Genomic DNA, 21,547 nt, shown 5'->3' on the forward strand with positions numbered 1-21,547 from the left:
GCTTCATTAACTGAGCCTTACCCCTATTTTGCAAACTCCATTCTGAACTTCCAATTCTCATCATTTTATAGTGCAAAGGCAAAGAAAGGTACAAAAAAAGGAAGAGACACAGCCATAGGATGGGGTGAGTGTGCTCTGCCTAGGAAAAATCAAAGGGATCAGGACTAAAACCTAATTTTTCCATATAGTTCCTTCATCCACAACTCTCAATGTATACACAACCACTGAGTTTCTCTATTTAGGAATCTTCACACCTTTTACTTTATCCTATAATTTAGTACAAACTATTATACCATAGTTGGTTTAATGATATTTTATTGTTTTTAAATTAGACTACAATATTTCCTATCTGCTAAATGTTGTATGAAACAGGACTCAAATGCATACTTCTGAATGCCATTTTCCTTTTAATACTATGAAATAGGTCAACCTAGTGACGTAGAAAGAGAAGTCACAATGTTGAATTACTCAAATATGGCATATAAACAATCGTGCATGACCATGTGATTTCTGGACTCGAGATCCCTATCTGTGCTCCCCAAGTAGCCAGATTTGTCTAACTGTCCTTGAAAAGGCAATTTTAAAAGCCAACTTGTAAAGAAAGGGAAATTCAGAAGTGCTGGGGATCATACTTGGTGTAGTTATAATCACCTGGTCTTTCTTTCTGACAGGTGTGGAACATTTCTGAAATGCTCCATACATGCTACCCAGAGCTAGGGATACATAAAGACCTGTTTTTTGTTTTTTGTTTTGAAGTTGTTGTGTTTGTCTGTTTGCTTACATCAAACAACTTTTGTAGATGAGCAAGAATATATGTATGTATGTATGTATGAATGTATGATATATGTGTGTATGTGTGTGTGTTCGCACATGCATGTGTGCATGCATGGGTGTGGGTGCGTGTGTGGGTGCGTGTGCATGTGTGTTTGCTTAGGCTGTGGGTAGAATGGTCAGAAAGACAAGCTGACGTGATAAAAACATAAAGTCATTCGTTGCTTTAGTCTTCTCTCCTTTCTTCAACATTTTGCAAATAACAAATTGTTGCTTATTATAGACTATGAATAGATAGGTGAAAGATACATAGAGAAATGAAACACATCCATTTTACTGCTCTCTCTTTCTACTTGTCTTTGTATGTGAAGAGTACAGACAATGTAAAGGTATTCAGAATATTCCTTGTAAAATGTTCAACAAAACATGTTCTGTTTTCCATCAGAATGTCATTAAAATTATAAATAAACAAGGAGCTAGAGGGTAGACCAATGGGTGAAATGGTTGCCACAGGAGTACAATGACATCAATTTGGTCCTAGTACCTATGTAAAATGTCAAATGTGATAGCATGTGTTTGCAATCCTAACACTCGGGAGGAAGAGGTGAGGAGTTTTCTTGAGCTCACTAGAGAGCCAACCTAGGTTCCTTTTTGAGATTTATAGACCTATGAGAGTCCTTGTGTCAAAAACAAAAACAAAACAAAAAGACAAAAAAGGGGAACTGCAACTCCTCAGCACTGAGGTTGTCCTCTGGCCTCCACATGGTACAGAGACACATTACAGAAACAGGAAGTTATAATTACAATTTCTATTATTCACTCATTAAACACCTGCACTAACCTTCACCATAACCCACACATGTTCAAATGTGTTCCTTCAACTCATTTCAAGAATGATGTAATAAGCAAGCAGTAAATTTCTGATGTCATGAGAATCATTTTGTTATACGTCCAATAATTATTTTTGAACTTCCATCTAATTGGAAAAACTAATGGTCATACTTATGGTGTGGTATGGGACTGGGACAAGAAACTAAGATGCATATTTTACATGTCAAAGCAGAGCTGGCCTACAGGTTCTCCCAGCATCCCTCTGTCCTCACGTGGCATACCCTGCACCAATCCCTGAAATTTCCAGTCCAGGTGCTATGCTATCTGCCCTTCTCCCAGAGGCTCTTCCCTCTATAATCTAAACATTGTGGTTTCACCCACTCTCTTCTTCTTTTCTCTCTGTGAGAGGGCACACACTTGTCATTTCTGTCTTTCTTTCCACTGCCCATGTTGACTCCCCTGGTTACAATCCTTGGGACCAATGAACTCACCCAAGTGCAGTTTCCCAGTAAGCCTTCCTTTAATTCTGGCTTGAATTATCTCATTGCTCTGGTGTTAAAGAAATAAGCTATCACATATGTTCTCCCATAAGCCACATCAAAATGAGCCTCCGTGAAATGATGACCCCCTGAAATTCTCTCCATTTCTCTCCATGTGACATGTATCAAGGGACAGAGAAACTTTCTGGGTAATTTTTGACTTATACCACTTACTTCAAAATCTATCTTTCTATACAGTGATTACAGGGAGTTCAAAAAGTGAGGCTCCAGCTAGGATACTCCCAAACTTAAACACTGAAATCATATCACTTGTCTTGGTTTGAGAATGAATTTGACATAACTTAGAATAAACTGGAAGAGAGTCTCAGTGAGAGATTGTTTGCCTATATTGTGTCCACCATTGGACATGACTATAAGAAATTAACTTAATTAATATGGGAAGATTCAAGCCATTATGATTGGAGTGAGTAAATATTTGCTTATGCCTCCCCAGAAAAATTTCACATAATACTCCAACATTGGGTTCTATAAAAGTAACATCATTCATGCCTTGAGTAGTACATTTGTGTGTGTGTGTAACATGCTGGGACTAAGGGGACGAAAAGTATAATAATTAGACTTGTTTGTCAATTATATCAAATTCAGAATCACCACAGAAATAAACTTTTAATCATGTCTGTGAGGGTGAGTTTCTAGATTGGATTAATTTTGGTGGAGAGACATACACCAAATGAGTGCAGCAGTATCCCAAAAGTTTGGGTTCTGGAATAAATAAATAGTAGAAAATGAGCTGAGCTCCAGCATCCATCTCTCTCTGCTTCCTGAATGGGAGTGGAATGTAGGAGTAGAATGTGACCATCTGTCTCAGGTTTCTGTGGCAATGATGGACTGTACTCTGTAACTGCAAGCCAGAATTCATTTAAGCTCTTCCTTAAGGCATTTTTACAGCAATTAATAAGCAATTCACATGGAAGATTCACTTTGGAAATTGGTATATATTGACTTTTCTAAAAAAAAAAAAACTTGACAATATTATGTCCAGCAATTTGAATAATGAGATTATATGTGAATAATTTTTTATGATAAATACATTTCTTCTTTTGAGTCAGGAAGATCTTGCTTGCTTGCTTGGTTGCTTGCTTAGTTTAGATGCATTCGATAATTACTTGGTTTGTACTTCAGACAATTATTTGGTGGATCTGGAAAGGTTTTAAAAAGGCTAGAAGATTGGGGCTGGAGAGATGGCACAGTGGTTGATAGCACTGATTGCTCTTCCAGAAGTCCTGAGTTCAATTTCCAGCAATTATGTGGTGGCTCACAGCCATCTGTAATGGGATCTGATGCCCTCTTCTGGTTTGTCTGAAGACAGCTACTGTGTACTCATATACATAAAATAAATAAATAGTTAAAAAAAAGGCTAGAAGACAGAAGGATTTTGGAGCTATGCTTGAGAGAAGACCACGAGATCTGACTCATAGGTAGTAGAGTGGGCCATAGAAGGCTGGACTATTGAATTCAACAATGAGAGAGACAAGGAGAGCACACACAAGCTCAAAGATCAAGATAGGAGGAAACAGGCTAATGAGAATTTGTGGTATTTTTTTTAAAGAATACATAGAAAGAGAACAATGTCATCTTTTGAAAAAGATGGCATTGCATTTGTTGGTAGCAAGGAAAGAGAAAGGGACTTGATGTGACAAATTTTGAGGACACAAGAGTAATGGATCAAACTTAACTAAACAAAATGGTGATTGCTAAACTGATTAACATTCTCATTGATTATCAAAGAGAGGTAGTCTAGACTTTGGCTGGATTTTATTAAGATCTTTCTTGTTTTGCTGTTGGCTCTTTATAAAGAGTTACTAATATTTTACATAAGCTTATCACACTATTTTCTCAGACAGTTCTCCCTGTGCACACAAAAATCTTTAAGAAACCTTCTGTGTTGTTTCTACCCTTGCAGCTCTTGTGTTTCTACAAGACCCATTTTGCAATAGAAAGTAAGTATTAATGTGTATAGGAGACCTCTCTGTGCCTTCCCAAGGGCTTCTGTATCACCTGTGCCCTCTTCTGTATCTGGACCTTATTCCTACTTTCCCTATAGCCCTTCTACAGTCTCTTTACTTTCCTCATTGTGTGCTTTGTTCTTCTTACACATTCTGCTTAAGAGATGATTAAGCTTGAGCACAACTACAATCTCCAGTACTTCCACCTATCCAGTCATTTCTGATGGAATAGCTCTGGTTGAGGATTCAAGAATTTGCACTTCTAGCACTTTTCTAGGTAATGAGAATATCATTGGAGAAGGAGGAACATGGGACGGGCTGGACTAGACTCTGAGTCTTTTCTTTACTCCAGCTAGTGGCCTCCTCAAGCTCTATTATGTTAGATAGAAAAGCCTTGGCATGTAGGCTCTGTGTGGAAAGGTGAGAAATGAAGTACCTGAACGGAAAGTTCTGGTCCATCACGGGTAATCTTCACCTGATGCACTCTTCTATTGGCCAGATTCTCTGTGCTCATGGAGAACACATGACTTTCATCCTTGCTTAGTCGATATCGAACCTGTAAACTTCCTTCAAAGAAAAAAAGAGGGGATTAGAATTAAGAGTAGCAAGAACAACATAGACAGATGTGATCAAATTGTTCATACAATGTTTATTTCTGTTTTCGTGGTCTCAATGACTTGGCATTATATTTGTCCTAATCCCATATAATTCATCAGAGTTCAAATCCAAACTTCAAATATAGATAAATATTAAAATTGAGCATGTCTTTCTGTTGTTGTTGTTTTGTGAATGTTTATGTGCTGTCTTAAATTAAAATTCTAGTTTGAGATCAGCACAATGGTATAGATTTATGATCTCAGCACTCTACACGCAGGAAGGTTAGGGTTGAAATCAACAGTGAGACCCTGTCTCAAAAAAGCAACTAGAAAGAAAGAAAAATGGGAGAGAGGGAAGAAAGAAAGGAAGAGAGAGATAAGATGGAGGGAAGAGAAGATTGAAAATAAGAGATTCCCCATTAACAAGCACACCAACTTATCAATTTTGTAACTGGAATATAAAAACAGGAAGAATACATGGCTACTCTCCTGACATGGTTCTCTTGTAATATTGTTATTCCTTCTGAGCTTGAGAGAGAGGAGACCCTCTTCTTTTCATCCACTTGGATGTAATGTAATGTCTCCAGTTTAAGTGCAATCTGGCAAGGTGACCTATCTAAATCTTCATGTCTCCTTATGAAATTCAAATATTACCAGGAGAGTATTGTTTCAGTAACTGTTTAATATCCAGAGGTCAGCAAACCAGTCCAGCGAATTTTAATCTAATCTCTAAGCTGGCATAATGGAAAGAAATTAAAGGGTATTTAGGAGAGTCCAGAAAGGCAGATGAAGTCCTTTCATTTCTTGCCTTGTTGTGTGTGAGGATGGGTAAGAGGATTGAGGGATCCAGGAAGATAAAGCATTACAGTATAAACAAAGTAGCTACTATAGTAGGAATATCCTTTTTTAATTTGAAAGCTCCTATATATGAAAATATGACATGGAAGACAGACATCCTTTGGCTTCCTTATCTCAGGCATGTGTTTATTTCGGCTTTCCAACATGGCTGTCTGAGATAGTTGAGCAGAGTGGCCCGAGTGCATAATACGTGATTCTACTATGGTGCAGTCAGCTGCATTGTACAGTTGGAATATTACCCAGAAATAAGAACCTCTCTTTGAGTACACAAGAGAACAAATTTTGTGAACAGAGTACAGTGTCATACTATGAGGGACATTAAAGAGCAAAGTGCATTTACTCAAATTGGGCCAAGAAGATAGATTGTTATCAACCATCCTTTCACATATTCATATTTATTTGACCTTCTTCAACTCACTCATTTTTCTCATTGCTGGCAATTATAGGAAAACAACAACATACATTCAAGTCTGATATCCTTGGTCATTGTCTCAGTCCTTGAATCCCCTTTTCCTTTCTCTGCATCCTTCTGTGAAAGTAAATATCCACGGGCTTTCTCTTCCCTAGGGTTCTATAGCACTACACTCCTCCCTTAAACCTACTCAATGATAAACACTTTAGGTTTATAGTCCCAGAGGTAGCAGACTGTCACAGGGAATGTACTATAAATATAATAAACTAAAGAATAGGCTAAGTGCCAGGTCAGAAGTGCATGGAGAGCAATGCATCATTCTGCATTTATCTCTCTTGTGGTCTCACTTTTCTCTCTATTGAACATTAGCAGTGCTGTGCATTCAGATGACACCTTGTCTGTGAAAATATGTGCAGAAATTTGCTGTTTACAATATAAAAAATAGAAATACGATTTTTTGAGATGCAGTTATCTTTTCTTTTGCAAATATGTTCCTGAAATAAACATTTGTAATAGAATGCACTACAGTCTCCAAAAGTATTCCATAAAATTTTAGTGCGCTTCTTTGATGTTGAAGCATTCAAATTCTATCTATCTTCTTTTTATTCCATTTTTAAAATAATTTTGAGACAATTCTAGATCTCTATTCTCTCTCTCTCTCTCTCTCTCTCTCTCTCTCTCTCTCTCTCTGGTGTGTGTGTGTGTGTGTGTGTGTGTGTGTGTGTGGTGTGTGTGTGTGTAAATTACTGCTTAAAAATTATAGTAAGGTCTGGTGAGAGGGTAAGGGTGTTTGACTAATTTGATTCAATCCCTGGGTCTCACAAAATCTAGAGAACTGGCTCTCAAAAGTTGCTTTCTAAACTTCACACATGTGGCATATCACACTACACACTCATACAGAAACACATAATGAATATATTAATATGATAAAAAGTCTTCAATTGACAATGACAGTGAAAAACTTATACTAAAAAAAGAATAAAACCTAGGACTAAGCATTGTGGTGAGGGTGCTTCTTTAAAGGAATCATATTCATGTCCTAAGTAATGCTCTTGTCAAACTAGACAGAATTACATCAGTTGCCCTATGTCCTGATTCATGGAATAGGAGACTTCTTGAATGGTAGGAAAATATACTGAATGAGGAAATTAAAAGTTTCTTTAAATTTAACTTCTGACTTGATAGATATTAGAATTTAACTATTGATATGACACAATCTAAAATCATCTGTAAAGAGAGCTTTAGTTGAAGAATTGTCTACATCATCATATCCTCTGGGCATGTCTCTGTGGACTGTAGGAGAACACTTTGAGTGACACTATTTCTGAGACAAGGGATCCTGAAATATATGTATAGGAGAGGAAAAAGGACACAAGCAAATGAAACAGGCAGACCTGCACACATTTATCTCTCTGCTCTTGATTGTAAATGCAATGTGAGCTGTTTCTCTCACCTCTCTCTGTGATGGCTTTATAATGATGGTCTGCCATGTAGAATTATAAGCAAGATAAACCCCTTTCTCCCACAAGTTGCCTTTTGCCAGTGTGTTTTATCATAGAAACAAAAATGAACCCAGAACAAATGTGAGCAAATCTAATCCAGCTTCTTGTTTCATACCTATGATTTAAACTTATTTCTACACATATATAAGACACTGGGTCCACAAGACATACTTGGTGATCCTTTATGATCTTAGAGATCCCTTTATGCTACTACAGATGTGTGTTTCTTTCTTTGATGAGCAATTAGAAATCATGTCCATTAAAAAGAAAACATTTCTCTAATTTGCACATGATTTATGTGCTTTAAAGGTGACAGACAGGACATTATGACTCAATGCAGTAATTAGTCTTTAAAGAAGTCCCATTGGGACACTTTAGTGAATTTCATACTGTGCTATATAATCTGATTTCTTTTGACTATAGATAATCTTCATTACAACACTAAAATCTTTAAAATATCTGGCAACATTGTCACTAATATGTATCTCTGAAAACTCTTTGATTGTTTCACTGGTCACAGACACTGATTGAAGGAAAGAATACTGAGTGATCACCTGCGGCTTGGTGCCTGGTCAGTGGTATGTTACTGAGAGTAACTACTTTGGTCTTTTGAGGAACTCTTTCCCATTTTTTTTCTCTCTTTTCTCTCATGAAGGGTTCAGCTAGTTCAGGCTGACATGTTGACATGTTCAACAGTAAGAACATATCCCTCTAGTTGTACAATGTTTTGAAACTGCAGAGCAATGGGGAATCAGAAGCAGCCAATCTATTGTGGTCATAGAAGTATTGCAAGGGAGGTGATCCAGGTCTAAACAAGGTAATCACAAAGTGTTTCAGAGAAGAAATGTTCTGAATTGGTATCTGAAAGGCCATGTACAGTTTAGTAATTATGAGCTGGATAAAAGGCTTAGTCTGTAGTGTGTTTGCTATGCAAGCATGAGACATGTTTTGTTTTGTTTCCAGCATACATGAAAGAGCTGGATAGAGAGTACATGTCTGTAACTTTAGCATCAGATAAAACAGAAACATGTGGATCCTCAGAGTTAGCTGGGCACCCAGACTACACATTCAAAGAGTTTCAATTTGTTAGAGACCCTGTCTATAAAAATAAGCAGGTGGAAATTCATAGAGTAAGACTCAGACTTTTAGACTTCTGTTTCTAATCACCAAACATATGCACGCATGTGTACATATACACAAACAGATTTACATGCATAATATGAACACACACACACACACACACATGCACACACAGTCCAAACAATAAACAAAACTAGAATGCTTTACTAAAGGAAAGAACTTAAAGAGAAAGAAGGAGAAGGGAAGGGGGAAGGGGAAGGAAAAGGAGGAGGAGAGGAAGAAGAAGAGGAAGAGGAAGAAGAAGAACCAAAACTATGGAAATAGGGACAGGAAACTGAACAATATCTTGATAGGTGAGAGTGCATCTGCAAGCATAACGACCAGACTTTGAACTACCAACACTCAAATAAACTCTGGGTGTGATACAACTTATATATAATTCAAGTACTTTGAATGTACAGAGAAAGGCAGATCCTGGAAGGTGTGATCAGTCAGTATTTGATTCAGTGGGAGACCCTGTCTCAAGGGTTCAGGGTAAAAAGTGAGAGAACAAGACACCAAGTATATGCTTTCTTCATGTGTGGGTATGGATATAGACACACACACACACACAATCCCATGTTGCATATACCTTTTAAATTGGATCTGAAAAAGAGATCACACCTGACTTTATCCCATCCCTGGAGCTGGGGAAATATATCAGGTACTCAGTCCTGTCTTCGTCACCACTGTTGCACTGTTTGCCCCTCTGAAGTGTTTGGATGCAGGTAAGTTGGAGCTACCGCTGTATAGTATTATTGAAGAGAGATTTACAGACACCAGACTTTTCTAATCAAAAGCCTTGGGTCTTACACCTAAGGATAAGAATCCGCTGTTATCTTTCCAATAAAGCCTAAAGCTGTTGCCTGTCTGTAGATCCCATTCACCTAACTGGGCTGCTTTGTCTGGGCATAGTGCAAGAGGATGTGCCTTGCTCTACAGGGACTTGATGAACCAGGGTTGGGGGATACCCAGGGGGTCTTCCATCCTCTCAGAGGAGAATGGGAGGGTGAATGGGTGAAAGACTATGTAAAGGGGGCCTGGAAGGAGCAGGAGGTGCAGCAGTCAGGATGTAAAGTGAATAAATACATAAATTAATGGAAAAAATAAAATTAAACAAAACAGGGTGAAGGAAGTAAAGAAGTTTATTTTGTGCCAAGTTGACATAAAACTATCCTTCACAGAGGCATTAAAAAGTAACCTTTGTGGGGAGCTAGGGAGATGGCTCCGTGGGTAGAAGTGCTTGTTGAGCGTGACATTAGATGGCCTCTGGCTTACACAAACACATAACACACAAACACACACACACACACACACACACACAAACACACACAAACACACCTCTTCTTGGGTTTAATATGATTTTACCACTTCAGTAGTGTGAAAGCCATAGCTTAGTCAGAATAAAATTCATATTTTTGAGCCTTGCATCTTCTTAGTGTCTGTTAGATCCACTATAATTTTCTGCCAAATATGAAGAAGACAAAGCTATTTGAACCACCTTCAGCCACTTCCATAAATGGAAATATAAATTATAGTCAATTAGAGATGATTTCCTAAACTACTTTCTGAAGTCATTAACACATGGAATAACTGACTCTTAAATAGCTTCATGCATTTCCCACATGCTGAACATCATACAGCCATAGGTCTTGCTTGCTGTCAGGGAGGCAATTTATTACTCAGCTTCTTAGGTTGGATGGTAGCACCTGGTCCTGACTGTAAAATTTCACCTGTGTAGAGATGAGAATCCTTTCCAGGATGTTGTTCCTTTTGGATCAATTATTCCATCTTATTTAATCTTGTCTTGGAAATGGGAACACAGATTTGCATCCATCTAGAATATGTGTACAGAGAAGGAGGGATGTGAGGTCTACAGTATGCCTAGTGTACCATGTTAGGGTTTTAAGTTTGCCTGATGCAGAGGAGATTTGAGGTCAATAGTACACATGCTTATAGAGTCTATTTCTTGCCCATTTCTAAGACATGATCTTACCTTTCTGACTCCATTTTAAATAAGAATTAGCTTTCTCAAGAATTAGAACTTTGGTGGCATAATAATTTTCAATAGTTATTTTTATATATTTTTATATAATAGTTATTTTCTAAAGAAAAAGTTAGAGCTAGTGAAATGCTCAGTGGTTCACTTATTCCTACTAAAGCAGATGACCAATTATATATGATATCCAGTCCCTGGTCTGTATTCTTGTATTATTGTATGGATTTGTCTCTTGGCTCTATTTTAAGGAAGGCTTTTCTGAGGTCCTATATTTTATCTACCAGAAAGCCACATATTCACAGATTAATTACTTATGCCCAAGTATGCCAAGTAAGTGATTCTTAAATATCTATTGTGAAAATTAACAACTTGCACAGATCTAAAATCATTTAGGAAGTAAGACTCTGGTCCTGTATGCAAAGAAGCAACTAGAATTAATTTGGAGAAATATATCTTAAATATTGTCAGTACCATTCCATAGTCTAATATCTCAATTTAGATGACTATTCTGGATAAGAAAATAGGCCTTAAGGGAACATATTTTGTCATGTATGGAAAGGCCTAGCAACTAGGGCAAATCCACCTTTAGTGACAGGAGCGTGAGGTGGCAGCTCTTCCTAACTTAGCAAGTCAGGCAGCACAAGCAAGAGTAAAATCATGAGAATATTTTCAGCACCATGAGAATATTAAGCATCCTCACACATAAACTTGTAGGAAGTATTGCATATCAGCCTAAGATTCATTTTTTAAAAAATTAAAAATCAATTCTTCAGTTTAGGGTGGGTAGATGTGACAAATGGTAAAATACAGAGCTATAGGTATGAATGTATAAATCAGGGAATACAGGTTAAGAGAAGTGTTAGCATTTCTTCTAGGCTCTGCCCAACATTTTCTGAGCAACAGGCTGGTAGGAGCCTTGCTTGCTGTAAAAGGACTGCTTGGCTTCCTTCTCTGCCTCTCTGCTCTCTGTTCTCCATCTCTCTCTCTCTCTCTCTCTCTCTCTCTCTCTCTCTCTCCCTCTCTCTGTCTCTCCCCTTTGTCCTGCCCCCTCCGCAACTCTCCATGTGTTCCCAGCAGCTTCTTCCTTTCCTTTTTGTCTCCAGTCTCTTTCTGTCCCATTCTGTCTTTTTTACCAGGTTTGATTATGATATAAAGATATAAAAGTAAAAGGACATAGAAACATAATGGTTATAAAAAAAATGATAGAAGGTTCAAAATGCTTCAGATTTCTTCCCCTTGCTATGTCTCTGTATATTGAGACTTAAAAGTTCAAAATCTTCACAGTTAACAATGGAGTTCTGATAAATTAGTCTAACTCTAATGAGACATTCTACTATATGATCAAATTTCATAATCAAACCTCCCAATCTTAAATTTCCTCTGGTTGTCTTCTAACTATAGGCTTGGAGTGTTTCACATCTTAAATCTATACTATAAACTATCCTAATTTCAAATTCAACTTTCTTTTGGTTGTCTTTTAACTATAGACTTAAGGTGTTTCTAATGATAAATTTAGATGATCAACTAACATATTCAAAAAATCAAAATTTTTCATTTTCTTTGACTATTTTTTAAATATAAACTTAAAAATGTTTCTCATTTTGCTAAATAATATACATTCAGATTTCTAGACAGAGTGAAAAAGCTCCTCTTACCCCTTCTGATCCACAAAAGCTTTCTGCCTTCCCTAAGCTCACCTTAAAGACTGTTCATACTGTTAACAAACTTATCTCTTCAATAAACTTAAAAAGATTCTTATAGGCTCCAGGAAATCCACTTAGATCCAGCTCTCATGGTCCAAATAGACTCCATCTAGATAGATTCACCTGACAAACCAAACCCTAAGTTTCCACTTGTTGCCTACTTCAATGAGTGGAATTCCTCTACTGTTCTCTTTTTTGGATTCTCCTCATGCCAATCACCAAGACATAATGGTTTCAAATGTATACTTAAAAAAGTTTTTCTCCCACACCAACTTAACTTTTTTTTTCTGACTCTAATATGTATATGTGTTCCAGCATCTTGCCAAATCCAGGCATTTATTCAAAATTTAAACACAGGACAGCTCCAGAGAAGCAACTCACAGAAGCTCTGGTCCACTTTCACAGACAATTCTATTGGACCTGCACCTTCCTACCTACAGATGGTCCCACAAACCCAGGATAGCAAGGAAACAGCCAACTTTCCTAAGACTTGACCAATATCCCCATTCCCAACTTCTTAGATACCCCAGAGACAAAATTGTGGCCCCATAGTCATCAAGAAGCAACTAAAGATCATGATGACCCAATTCCTGTTTCATCATTACCTCTTCCTAATTTCTAATTTTTTAAATTAAACAAAAATGGAGAAATGTTGGCATTTCTTCTAGACTTCATCCAACAGTTACCCAGCAATAGCCAGGGACAAGCCTAACTTGTTATAAAAGGACAGTTTGCCCCCTCCCCCACCGCTCTATGTGTGTGTGTGTGTGTGTGTGTGTGTGTGTCTGTCTGTCTGTCTGTCTGTCTGCCTGTCTTTATCTCTCTCTCTTTGTAGCCTTACTTTCTGACTTCTCTATCTCTCCAATCCCCTGTCCTCTACACCCCTTTTGTCCCTCCACATGTTCCTTGCTGGCCTCTTGCCTTCTTTATCTCTCCTCTCTCTGTTCCTCTCTGTCCCCTTTCTTTCCCACACTCCTTTCTCACCCCCTTCTCATGCTCCAAAATAAACATCAATTTATTTTAGACCAGTCATATGGTTGGTACCTCAGCATGTGCCTGCTAAGTCACCCCCTGCTGACTCATTATGCCATCACATTACAAAATATATCAAGAAGAAGAAAACAACTCATCATAGGATCTGTTGGCAGGAGGTACACATGAAGACAAACAGAGCAGCCATAATGTCTAGGATGTTACAGCTAGAAATAATGTGGATCCATCTTTTCTGCAGACCCCTTTCACAGCATTCCTTGTCCATGCAATTGGATATTCTTACAGCTTTTCCAACTCTTTTTGCTTTGTAAGAGGCATTTTACATAATGGTTCCCTTTGCTGTAGTCGAGGTTCCCAAATCAGCCACCAAATCTGTACAATCAGTTCTCAGCTGAAACATTTCTCCTCTAGAAAATCTTCTGTGCCTTGCATCCTTGCCCTCCTCCATTTTGAAATAGGCTTTCATAGTATGAAAAAAGTAATAAAGTGTTATGTATTCTCTCACTTGAGGCTCATCACAGTATTAAATTATGTCTCCACATGGGTATGTATTTTATTAAAATGTGATTCTTCCAATGCAACATGAGCTCTAGGAGAGCTGAGATTATGGAAATTTCACTCATCTTTGTTTCTTTTGTGTTGCATAGTACTTGGTAAAAATCAATAGAGAGCTTTAATACAGTATGGAAGAGGAAATAAAAAGGTTTTGTGATAGGGAAAACAACCACATTTTCCATACAATATTATTATTAGTTAAAACAAAAATCTAGAAAGAAATGTGAGACTAGAATTTCAAAGAGAGTGGTAGAGACCAAAATTGCTAATCTAAGAACCATAAACCAGAGGCTGCTATGGACAGATGACTGCTTTTTCAATTCATATGACATTGCATTAAACTCATTCTTAAAGGTCAACTTCAGGTTAGTTCCTCCCAAGTCATCAAACTAAAGTCTGGCTTTAATATCTGAGATTAAAACCCATGTTCTTCCCTAAGACATCCCACACTTCTTTAATAACAGAAACACTATAGAACTCCATAATATGTTGTTCTGATTCAACTCTTGAGCCTACACACTTCTTCCATCAACATGCTTTTTCTGAGAAGCAAGAATAGCAATGGCTTCACATAATCAGGTTGTATCATATTTTGGGGACTCAGTATATTGTCTAGATGGCCTTAGCCAATCACAGAAGCATCTTAGTATATTATGGTCTGGATGCAATATTAATATATAGTTCATAACATAAAATTATGCCAAATGAAGCTAACTGAAATACATGTGTATTGTGTGGATGGAACACAATATTAAGAGATGTCAAGTTGCATTGCAGTTATCACTTTGATTGTTGTTTTTCACACTCTCTGAAACTGAATAAGGGACCAGGATAAACACTGTACTGGCATCATCGTTATCATCATATCACATCCATCCCTGCCTTCTTCATCCCCATCATCATCAAACTTCATGATGTTTTTTGTGTCATTACTTTTGTCATTGTTAATAATGACTCTGATCACATCTCTGCTAATTCCATCACATTTAAAGATTTCTTTTGCACCACAAGGATCTTAAATAAGTGCAGGAATGAACAAAGATATGGCTGCCTGGAGATGTCTCATTAGCAACCACCATTAACTGAGTGTGCACAGATTGTTGGGCAGGCAGCACCCTAGCAGAACTCTCAAATATTTAATCTTCATCTCAAGTTTAGACCTCTGTGTCATGATAAGAATTTTAAAAACAGATGAAATACTTAGTGGTAAGTTGATACTAGGGAGAAACCAATGGTTTTTATTTGTTGATGTTTTAAGGAAGAAATATATGAATTAAAAACACATTTCATGAATTCTAATTCAATTATACTTGAATTCCATGGAAACCAAAGAAAGTACATACAGATCTCCTTTTTATCTCTTTTCTCTTGATAAGAGAAGGACAAAATAATATCGCAGGCTGTGACACAGAGAGCATCTTATCTGAATTCATTTCATCTAGAAACTCATTCTAATAGAAAGCAGCCAAGGATTTCAGCCACAGTTGGGAATCAGCCAGTGAGGCATATCAAAAGCAATTCACTAGCTCCCAATTGTACACTCACTGCCTTTGATTTAAACTGCCTCCCTTCATTCATCCTTATTGCTGATTAACACGGTATGTAATGGTGAAATTTAACACAGGATCATGGTTTTATTAAAAGCTACTTCTGTCACTCCCATGATCTTGTATGCTCAGCTTATACAAATATTCCCTCTCACATCCATCCATGTTCATACTGATAAAATATGATAGATGATTGTTTGCAATGCTCTTCCACAGTAAGAATAGTGTACTTCCTCTTGCTTTTGGGTGGTAGTGGTGCTGTAACTGTTAAAATACTTAGAGAAGCAAACATTTAAGTAATCAGTGATGAGTGTCTTAGAAATCCAAGGTATTATTTATTGTTTGCAATTAATATTTGTAAAGTGCTTTAAAGTTCCTGGGGAAAGCTGGAACACAAATATAAGGTGTGTGCATAATTAGTAATACTTCACTGGGGATTAAAGTCACTAATGAGAGGAGTGGATTTATATGTAGACACTCACACAAAATACTTAAACCCAGGGTATAGTCTTGCCTGCTTTAGGGTGAATTTGATTTACAGGTTACTCAAGAACACAGTGCAAGCTAATCACAATCATAACACATTGCAAGCTACTCCCAACTTCAGCAGCCACAGCACACTTCCACAATTTATCACAGTGACACTTCTGTATATTGAAGGGGAAAGGGATACTGTAATATTTATGAACAGGCAGGAAGTATTTGAGTACCATGATGACTAAACTATACCGGAAATCTTCTTCTAATTATGAAGTAGAAGAGAAAATGAAATCAGCATTTTCAATTGTTTCCTCTATAATTAAGTTCATAAAATTGGAGGCATCAGATCTGTTCCCATGGTTCTCAACTATCCTAATGCTTCAAACCTTTAGTATAGTTCCTCATGTTGTGCTGAGCCCCAACCATAAAATTATTTCATTGCTTCTTTGTAACTCTAATTCTACTACTTTTATGAATTATAATGCATATGCAGGGTATCTGATGTGTGACCTGTGTAGGATTCATCGCCCATTAGTTGAGAACCACTGACCTCTACAGATGGATACCATAAAATCTATAATATAGAAAATTTATTTTAGAGAATTATTTTATTTCCAAACATTATTGTAATCTCAATATCTGCCCTAGCATATAAGTTTCCAGATAATACTAATCATACAATATTATTTTTGTGGGCTTGACAAAGCACCTTGTAAATATTCACTCACTTCAGATATTTTCATGAGGACTGAGAGGAGAATAACTTCCTTAAATCAGTTTTTGGACATTATATATCTTACAGTCATTGTAATGGTTAATATTATATATTGTCAACTTGACAGAATCCAGTATAACCTAGGAGACAAACCTCTGGTTATGTCAGCAATGCAGTGTATGAATTGAGTAAATTGAAGTTGGGAGACATTCTAAATGCTGGTTGCATCATTGCATTGGATAAGGTCTTGGACAAAGTGAAAGTGAGCTGAGCACCAGCGCTCACCTCTCTCTGTTTCCTACTGCAGACACAAAGGGACCCACTGCCTCTTGCTCCTGCCTCCATGACTTTCCTGCCATGATGGACTTTACCCCAAAATTATGAGCCAAAGTATCCTGTTCATTCAGTAAGTCATTTTTGTAGGCTATTCTTTCATAGTCATGAGAAAATTACACGATACTGTTGTAGAAATGTTTTATCTCAACCTGGGATTTTTTACCCTGTCCTTGATTATTTCATTTTTATATAAAAGACATATAACTTTTATTATTTACAATAAGCCTTAATCAGCATTAGAGTTGGGCAGATACTTATTTTCTATATTATTAACTCTATTTTTTATCCAATAATCCCATTATATAATTTTCTATGTCTTGTTTGGGCTGGTTTTAACTTCAATTAGCCAGTGCAGATGGCTATTATTTTATGACTCAACAAACTCATGTTGGCTTCCTCTTCTTTCCACCTTCTTATTCCCCCCCCAACTCAAGCCCAGAAACACTAAACCCTGCCTAGGTCCCCTTTTTCCAGCTATTAACTATTGACATCTTTAGTTACCAATCAAACATATATTGGGGATAAGGTCACATAGCATTATTTGTGTCTACATACACACTCTCTTGTCTCTGGGGCAATCGGGTCTTAGGCGCCTACACTTAGCATTATAATACATAACAACAGACTAAACCTCAAAACAAAACAGTCATTTTTTCAGAAGAAAACATTTTCTCTATGATCACAGATTTCTTCTTTGTAATTTTACTGTACTTAAACCCAGCTCTGGCTCACTACCTATCACAAAAATACAATTTACCCCCAGTGAATAACAATTTCAGTTCCAACTCCTCTTTTCTTTCTTTTCTATGCTCACCACAATCTAGTGGAAGCAGCTATACAGTGGCTTGAGACATTGAGATACTGCTATTGATGGCAAATCTTATGTTCTGGGTCAAGAGATAAGTAACTGTATGTTTTCTGAGTTCTGTCAGGATAGAAAGAGTTAAGCTATCCTTCACTGTGTGAATTCTTAAATGTCATCAGCCACCTCTGTTTCATAGTTATGGAATGAGGATGTTAAATGTCTGCTGCACAGATGTTTCTGATAGATTCTAACAAAAAGTAAAGTAGCCCTGTGCTATTCATTACAGGTGTTTATCAAACAGTATTTTAGAGTTTTACTTGTGTGTGTGTGTGTGTGTGTGTGTGTGTGTGCGCGCGCGCGCGCGTGCATGCGCATGCGCGTACACTGTGCAAGTGAAGCCCCAAATCCATGGATCTTCCTGTCTTTGCTTCCTATTGCTAGGATTACAAGTGCATGTCACCATGACAAACTTAAAAAATAAAGTCGGTTTCGGGGCACTTTAGGTAGCTAAAGCATTAGTGTAGGCATAATTATTTTGAAACTAACTTTAACAAGGGTTCAACTCGTCTTCTGTCCCACAATCCAGCAGAGGTAGTGGAAGAGAAAAGTTATTAGGATATGGGGTGAGATCTGCAATAGTTGTTTGGGGTCAAGCTTGATTTTCCTTGGCAACAGTCAGTCCCATAGCAAACACCAAATACAACTCAGCAGCTGCAGACCAGTCTTTTACATAGGCAGATACCACACCTGAACCAGCAGCTACAGTCAAGTACTTTTGGCAGGCAGTCAGGCAGGCAGGCAGGTATCACACGGTTGTAGTTCAATGTTGAAGAAACTGCCAGGCTTGCCAACAGGCCAAAGACAGCAGAAGTTTCAAGCTGCTGCAGGAACATCACAAGCAGTTGTTGGATGAGTTTCTCTCAGTGGCAGTGTTTCCACAAGTTGATCTTAATAATGCTAAATAAAGTGAGCTAACACATGTATGACCTTAGTGAAGAACATTGAGGCAGAAGAGTTAGAGAAGGAGCTAAAGAGAACTGCAACCTCACAGGAAGAACACCAACATTGACTAACACATGGTACAGAACAAGAGACCCTGCTTCAAACAAGGTAGAAGGTGAGAACCAACAAGTGAGGTTGCCCTCTGACCCTGACAACTGCAGTACAGGAAGGTGTTCAGCAAGGCAAGGCATGGCCCTGCTGTCACCCATGGTCATAGTTTCTCCCTGGGCTCCCTCAGCAAGATCTAGAATTGAATTGCTGCCATCTGTTACTGAGAGATCCTGTTTTTGGCATACCCTGCTCCTATTGCTGTTCAACAAGAAATATCTTCTGACAGCTTGCATAGGCTTCTGCTATAGCACCTTTCTTTTACAGCCTGGATATTTAAACATGAACCTCTCTGTATGAAACAGCTGGATAGGAAGCCTGTGCCTTAATTCACATATTGTCCCTGGGGATTTATGCTCAGTAAATTCACTCGTCAGAGAAAGAACAGCTGGAGAGATGGAACAACAGAGCAAATTGTCTACAAATATATTCTTAGGGAAGTCTTGTGAATGTTTGTGAATAAACAGGCCTGTTGGAGGGGCTCATTGGTTTCAGAAGTATTAGAAGCCAGCCTCTCCTCTGAACCAATCAGCCCTAAACTATGTGTTGCAGTGGCCATGTCCAAAATTTGGAAGCTGAATGGCAACTGCAAGGCCCTGATTGGTAGCTGTCTCCATCTTTGAGACAGGGTTTTATGCAGTCCGATATGGTCTCACACTCCATGCAAAGCTAAGGGTGGTCATAAAATTATGATCTTTGAGCTTTCACATGCCAACTGCTCAGATTAAAGGCATGCACCACTCTACAGAGTACACATGATATTGGGGATGAAAATGAGGGTTTCATACAGGCAACGCAAGGTCTTTACCAACTGAACCCTTGCCTCAGAATAATCTGCTTCTTCATTGACAGAAACTTTACTTCAGTCCCCTTTGCCTCAATTTCCTCCATTATGTTTTGGGGTGATGCTAATAGCATCTATCACATAAAATTACAGATCTAAATGTGTAACAAGTACTGGGTTACCTTCTTACCAGGTAAGTCTCTGTAGATGTGCAAAGCTCATGACAAACTGCTCTTAGACATTTTCTAAAGAAATAGCCACACTGTGATATTAGAGAAGCCATTTCTTAGGCACATTCAAGTACACATGCACAGCTCAGAGGGAACATATTTTTTTCCCCAGTTTAAACCAGTTTTCTTTGGTGTGGATTTTTGGTTTTGTTTTTGCTTTTTTTTTTTTTAAAGAAATTGTCTCCTGTAGGTCAAACTGGTTTCAAACACAGTATGCCAGTGAGGATTACCTTAAAATTCTGATCCTCTGGTTTCTTCCTCCTCCTACAAGTCATATAAGTATCAGAATTATATGCATGTGCCACCATGGGTAGTTTTACTTGGTCAATCCAGGATAGTCCCCCACCAACAGAGCTATACCCTTCTCTCTAAATTTGTTTTGTGGTTGTCATGTAGAAGAGAAAAAAATGTACCCTGAATAAGATGTCATGTGATACTTTAGTATCTATGTGTATTGTGCCATATGATACTTCAGTATCAGTGCACATAGTGTCTGGTGATATTTCATTATCTGTATGCTTTGTGACAGGTGATATTTCATTTCTTTGTATACAAATTTGTGTACAATTTTAAAATCAGCTTAGGCAATACATGCTCCTCATTCATCATTTCATTGAGATGAAAAATTTTAAAATATTTATTTGTAGCTTTTTTAAGGGCACATTGTTATATTGTTATTTGTAGACATTGTAATGAATAACTCACAGCTGACTTCTTAATCTTAACATAGTAGCCAATGGTCACTTAAGCTTTTGTTGGTTAGTAGATTTTCCCACTGTTCCATGTCCTTGTTCTCCCAGTGTCCAATAAACAGTACTCTCCCTCAAACTTCCATGAGATGAACATTTCGATTCCACATCTTGTAGTTCTTGCTTAGTTCATTTCACTTACTATGTGATGGCTTATTGATGATCTATAAAAACCATATTTGTTATTCTTGTGTGCATATATGTACATATGTGCCCTTGTGTGTGTGGAGTGTGAGGGTGGCTAAAAATATATATACATATGGAGAATATAGGTGGACAAAGGCTACCTTCCTTTATTGCTTTTAACTTGTCTTTTCAGATAGGGTCTCTTACTGCACCTGAAGCATATGGAGTCAACTGGAATAATGGACAAGCTAGCCCTGAGAATCTGCTTGCCTCTAAGTCCTAGCACTGAGGTTAAAGACACACACTATCATACCCAGCTGTCTTATATGGACACTAGAGAATCAACTTCAGTTGTCATGCTTACATGGCAAGGACTTTACCTACTGAGTTATCTCCTTACCTTTTATTAGTTACCTTGCCTCAAACATCTGGAATTGAGAAAATTTGTTCCTGGAACAAATAACTTTGAAGTTATTATTACAGGAAAGGAAAGGATCTTCACCACAGTCCAGGCTAGGCCTCTCACCTATTGAGAAGCTGGAATTCAGCACAATCAACATCTGCTGTTAAGATTGCCAGTGATAGAGACAATAATTCTCTTATATCAAAATGTTTTCAATGTTAAAATATAAATAAGGTAGAGTTACAGATTTTTCTACTTACATTTCTGTTCCTGTGATAAAATACTCTAAAACTAAAATGAAGTAGGGGAAAAAGAGATCTCTTTCAATTAATAATACCAGATAAGGGTCCATCATTGTTGGACAGTCAAAGCAGGAATGTAAAATGCCATAATCACAGTCAAAAACAGAGGAAACAA

General features: G+C 37.6%; 1 protein-coding gene across 3 annotated transcripts in view; it reads right to left on the reverse strand.

Annotated features, from left to right (window-relative positions):
* The window catches only part of LOC114626443 (contactin-associated protein like 5-1), an 867,232-nt gene that overhangs the window by 53,467 nt on the left and 792,218 nt on the right, over positions 1 to 21,547 (reverse strand). For all 3 annotated transcript variants that reach the window (XM_028773852.1, XM_028773850.1, XM_028773851.1), the window contains one exon: positions 4,545 to 4,675. In XM_028773852.1, the coding sequence (XP_028629685.1) occupies positions 4,545 to 4,675 (131 nt within the window). The remainder of the gene's footprint in view (positions 1 to 4,544; positions 4,676 to 21,547) is intronic.

The sequence above is a fragment of the Grammomys surdaster genome, unplaced genomic scaffold (genome assembly GCF_004785775.1).
Source record: "Grammomys surdaster isolate TR1022 unplaced genomic scaffold, NIH_TR_1.0 235, whole genome shotgun sequence".
Lineage (NCBI taxonomy): Eukaryota > Metazoa > Chordata > Mammalia > Rodentia > Muridae > Grammomys > Grammomys surdaster.